Source organism: Galeopterus variegatus, unplaced genomic scaffold (assembly GCF_000696425.1).
Source record: "Galeopterus variegatus unplaced genomic scaffold, G_variegatus-3.0.2 Scaffold1386, whole genome shotgun sequence".
In the NCBI taxonomy this organism is placed as follows: domain Eukaryota; kingdom Metazoa; phylum Chordata; class Mammalia; order Dermoptera; family Cynocephalidae; genus Galeopterus; species Galeopterus variegatus.
In genome coordinates, this window is record NW_007727497.1 from 170,948 (window position 1) to 175,616 (window position 4,669).

General features: G+C 63.7%; 1 protein-coding gene across 1 annotated transcript in view; it reads left to right on the forward strand.

Moving 5' to 3' along the window:
* Window positions 1–1,030: 1,030 nt before the first annotated feature.
* KDM6B (lysine (K)-specific demethylase 6B) overlaps window positions 1,031–4,669 on the forward strand; it is a 9,582-nt gene continuing 5,943 nt past the window's right edge. The window contains exons 1-10 of the mRNA XM_008576678.1: window positions 1,031–1,101; window positions 1,386–1,528; window positions 1,622–1,763; window positions 1,980–2,078; window positions 2,177–2,396; window positions 2,487–2,579; window positions 2,666–2,827; window positions 2,911–3,090; window positions 3,179–3,520; window positions 3,621–4,661. Of these exons, the coding sequence (XP_008574900.1) occupies window positions 1,627–1,763; window positions 1,980–2,078; window positions 2,177–2,396; window positions 2,487–2,579; window positions 2,666–2,827; window positions 2,911–3,090; window positions 3,179–3,520; window positions 3,621–4,661 (2,274 nt within the window). The 5' untranslated portion in view covers window positions 1,031–1,101; window positions 1,386–1,528; window positions 1,622–1,626. The remainder of the gene's footprint in view (window positions 1,102–1,385; window positions 1,529–1,621; window positions 1,764–1,979; window positions 2,079–2,176; window positions 2,397–2,486; window positions 2,580–2,665; window positions 2,828–2,910; window positions 3,091–3,178; window positions 3,521–3,620; window positions 4,662–4,669) is intronic.

Below are 4,669 nucleotides of genomic sequence, written 5' to 3' on the forward strand. Positions count from 1 at the left end.
GGGGGGGGGGGAGGGGGGGGGGGGAGGACGTGAAGGAGGAAACGAAACGGGTTCTGGGTTCTTTAAGGGAGTGGGCGGTGAGAGTGGGACAAGAGTGATGTCACTGCCTCTCGGGCCCCGCCCTCCTCCCTCCCGCAGGACCCCCCCAGCCCGTACACTTACACACACCGCTTCCGCTGCGCAAGTAGCCACGTCACGGGCAACCCCCGAAATCCCCCCTCCCTTGGGGGGCGGGGGCCACGTGGGCCGTGGGGAACCGCGTGGCCCCGGCGGGGAAGGGCATAGAGGATACGGGAGCCATGCGAGAAGGGCCACGCGGGACTGCGGTGCGCGACTTCTCAGAAGTTGGGGGATTCATGGGGGGTTTGGTTTTGGGGGTCGGTCGATACTGAAGACCCAGAGAGCCTGGGCAAGTGGAGGAGCTGGAGGAACTGGATACAAGGCTGGGGACTTAACCGTAACTGGTTTGGGACGGGGTCAGGCGTTGCGGGTGGAGCGCTATGGTAGCGGCGCGGGCGGATTCGGGTGCCGCAGAAGTGCCCAGCTAGCCCTAAGCAGTTCTAAGGGGCGCTCGGGGTGGAGACGGCAGTCACTGGGCGAGGAGAAGTGAGGAAGGGAAGGGACGTATTTGCGTCCCGCATCCATCTGCAGGTCTCGGTCTTGCGGTGGCCAGGCAGGGGGCGATTCGAGTGGTCTGGCCGGGACCACCAGCGGCTCTGTGGGTGAGAGAAGCTGGCGGTAGCGCCATCCCCCAGGCGGACCCGAGCGTGCGACTCATTGCCCTCACCCGCACGGGTCCTGTCCTGCCGCCCAGCTTGGTCCTCTTGCCCTGCTGGCCCGGGTGTCAGGTCCAAGATGGGGACCCTAGGTGGGAGCCGCGGGGTCACATCGGGGTCACCCCGGGCCGAGCCCGTCTGACCGGCTCTCCCGCCCCTCCTTCCCGGCAGCCGGGGTAAGCTCGCTCCTATTGGTTCCTGCCAGGCTGTTACTGAGGCGGAGACACGGGTGATGACTGGCTTTCTGGGCAGAGGGGAAGTCCTGTGATTGGCCCGGTCTCTGGAGCTCGCCGACGCGGAGAGAGGGCGCTCCCACGGAGACCGGGTAAGCGGCAGCGGCAGCGGTGCGGTCTGGTCCACGGGGCTCCAGACTGGAGGCCTGGCAGCGGAGCCACTCGGTCCCTCCGACTGGCCCTCTGGCTCCCTGCCACTCTCCTGGGCTTCTAAGGGCTCCTTAGGCCAGGAAGGCCTCCCCTCGAGGAAAGCCAAGGCCGGGCTCTCTGCACAAATGACAGACCTGTGTGTGCCACTGCCAGCCCAGCCCAGCCTTCGGGCCCTGACTGTGTGCTGGTCATCTCACCTCACTCCTTTTCCTCTTTCTCTCTGTAGAATTGGCTGTGAACGGCCCCAGGCGGCCATCTGGGGTCATTGGGCACTGTCGTCAGAGCGGCCGGAGCCCGACCGTCGTCCCACAGAGCTGGGGCAGGGGGCCGTGCCCGATCTCCAGGGCTCCTGGGGCCACTGCTGACCTGGTAAGGGAAAGACTGGGGCTGGGTTGACTGGGTGTACACTGGCAGCTCTGGTCTTGCCCCCAGTAAGGGCATAATCTCTTATCCCCAACCCAGGCTGGATGCATCGGGCAGTGGACCCTCCAGGGGCCCGCGCTGCACGGGAAGCCTTTGCCCTTGGGGGCCTGAGCTGTGCTGGGGCCTGGAGCCCCTGCCCGCCCCATCCCCCTCCTCGTAGCGCATGGCTGCCTGGAGGCAGGTGAGAACTTGGGCCATCTCTTCCTCTGTCTCCAGGCATTGTCATCTCATCTTCTGTACCCCTCAATCTCTGTGTCATTCTCAATGGGTTTCTGCTATTCTGTGGGCCTCTGTGCAGTTCTTAGCTACTTTCTTTTATTCCCTCAGTTCTCTCCTTCCTAGGTAAGTACAAGACTGTTCCTTCTTGCCGCGCTTAACAGATTCCTTTTCTCTCCAGATGCTCGGCCAGCATCGGGCAGCCCCCACTCGCTGCTCCCCTACCCCCTTCACATGGCAATAGCTCTGGGCACCCCAACAAACCATATTATGCTCCAGGGTGAGTGGGGAATTCAAAGCTTCTGGGGGTGTGAGGTAAGGCTGGGGCCTTGAAATAATATCCCCAAGCCTGACCCCCCCATCCCCTTTACTTTGTAGGACCCCCACCCCAAGACCCCTCCATGGGAAGCTAGAATCCCTGCATGGATGTGTGCAGGCATTGCTTCGGGAGCCGGCCCAGCCAGGGCTGTGGGAACAGCTTGGGCAGCTGTACGAGTCAGAGCACGACAGTGAAGAGGCCATACGCTGTTACCACAGCGCCCTTCGATATGGAGGAGTCTTCGCTGAACTGGGGCCCCGCATTGGCCGACTGCAGCAGGTGGGATGAGGCAGGATATAGGGGTGCCTTCTGGCTTAGTACACCCGCCTTATGTCTGCCCCTGCCTTATGTCTCCCTCCCCACCCCAAGGCCCAGCTCTGGAACTTCCATGCTGGCTCCTGCCAGCACCGAGCCAAGGTACTGCCCCCCCTGGAGCAAGTGTGGAACTTGCTGCACCTTGAGGTGAGGCTGGAGCTGGGTGGGCCAGGGAGGAGGGCCAGACTAGGCCTGCACCTGAGCCATTCTCACTCCTCTCTTTTTGTCCTCAGCACAAGCGGAACTATGGGGCCAAGCGGGGGGGTCCCCCGGTGAAGCGAGCTGCAGAACCTCCAGTAGTGCAGCCTGTGCCTCCTGCAGCACTCTCAGGCCCCTCGGGAGAGGAGGGCGTCAGCCCTGGAGGCAAGCGCAGGAGAGGCTGCAACTCTGAACAGGTGTGGTTGTAAGTGGGTCAGCAGGCAATGAGTGAACAGGACTGGGACAAGGAGTGGGATTCTAACACCCTTTTCTCTTCTAGACCGGCCTTCCCCCAGGGCTGCCACTGCCTCCGCCACCATTACCACCACCACCACCACCCCCACTTCCTGGCCTGGCCACCAGCTCCCCATTTCAGCTGACCAAGCCAGGGCTGTGGAGTACCCTGCACGGAGATGCCTGGGGCCCCGAGCGCAAGTGTTCAGCACCCCCAGAGCGCCAGGTGAGCCTCTCTCTGTTGCCTCCCACCTCTTACCTTCAAGTCCCATGCCCTCCATCTCTCACCCTTTGTCATCGTTTATCTCCCATAGGACCAGCGGCACTCACTGCCTCACCCATACCCATACCCAGCTCCAGCCTACACTGCGCACCCCCCCAGCCACCGGCTGGTCCCGGCTGCACCCCCAGGCCCCCGCCCCCCAGGAGCAGAGAGCCATGGCTGCCTGCCTGCTACCCGTCCCCCCGGAAGTGACCTTAGAGAGAGCAGAGTTCAGAGGTCGCGGATGGACTCCAGTGTTTCACCAGCAGCAACCACCGCCTGCGTGCCTTATGCCCCTTCCCGGCCCCCTGGCCTCCCTGGCACCACCACCACCAGCAGTAGCAGCAGCAGCAGCAACACCGGTCTCCGGGGCATGGAGCCGAGCCCAGGCATTGTGAGTGACAACCGCAGGTGGAGGGTGGAAGGGAGGAATCAGTGGAATTTGTCTGAGGTGGCCAGAGCAGGACTCTGACTGCCCCATCCTACACTTGCAGCCCGGCAGTGACCATTACCAAACTCCCGCGCTGGAGGTCTCCTCTCACCAGGGCCGCCTGGGGCCCTCGGCACACAGCAGTCGGAAACCGTTCTTGGCGGCTCCTGCTGCCACTCCCCACCTGTCCCTGCCACCTGGACCCCCCTCAACCCCTCCACCCCCCTGTCCCCGTCTCTTACGTCCCCCGCCACCCTCTGCCTGGCTGAAGGGCCCAGCCTGCCGGGTAGCCCGAGAGGATGGCGAGATCTTAGAGGAACTCTTCTTCGGGGCTGAGGGACCCCCCCGTCCTCCCCCAGCACCTCTCCCCCACCGCGAGGGCTTCTTGGGGCCTCTGGCCCCCCGCTTTTCTGTGGGCACTCAGGATTCACACACCCCTCCCACTCCCCCAACCACCAGCAGTAGCAGCAGCAGCAGTGGCAGCCACAGCAGCAGCCCTACTGGGCCTGTGTCCTTCCCCCCACCTCCCTATCTGGCCAGAAGTATGGACCCCCTTCCCCGGCCCTCTAGCCCAACACTGAGCCCCCAGGACCCGCCTCTTGCACCCCTGACTATTGCCCTGCCCCCAGCCCCTCCCTCCTCCTGCCACCAAAATACCTCAGGAAGCTTCAGGCGCCCGGAGAGCCCCCGGTCCAGGGTCTCCTTCCCAAAGACCCCCGAGGTGGGGCCGGGGCCATCCCCAGGCCCCCTGAGTAAAGCCCCTCAGCCTGTGCCGTCCGGGGTGGGAGAGTTGCCTGCCCGGGGCCCACGACTGTTTGATTTTCCCCCTACCCCGCTGGAGGACCAGTTTGAGGAGCCAGCTGAATTCAAGATCCTACCTGATGGGCTGGCCAACATCATGAAGATGCTGGATGAATCAATTCGAAAAGAGGAGGAGCAGCAACAACAGGAGTCAGGCGTGGGTCCTCCGCCCCCACTAAAGGAGCCCTTCGCATCTCTGCAGCCTCCATTCCCCACTGACACAGCCTCAACCACCACTGCTGCCAGCACCACCGCCGCCACCACCACAACGGTCACCCAGGAAGAGGAGAAGAAGCCACCACCAGCCCTACC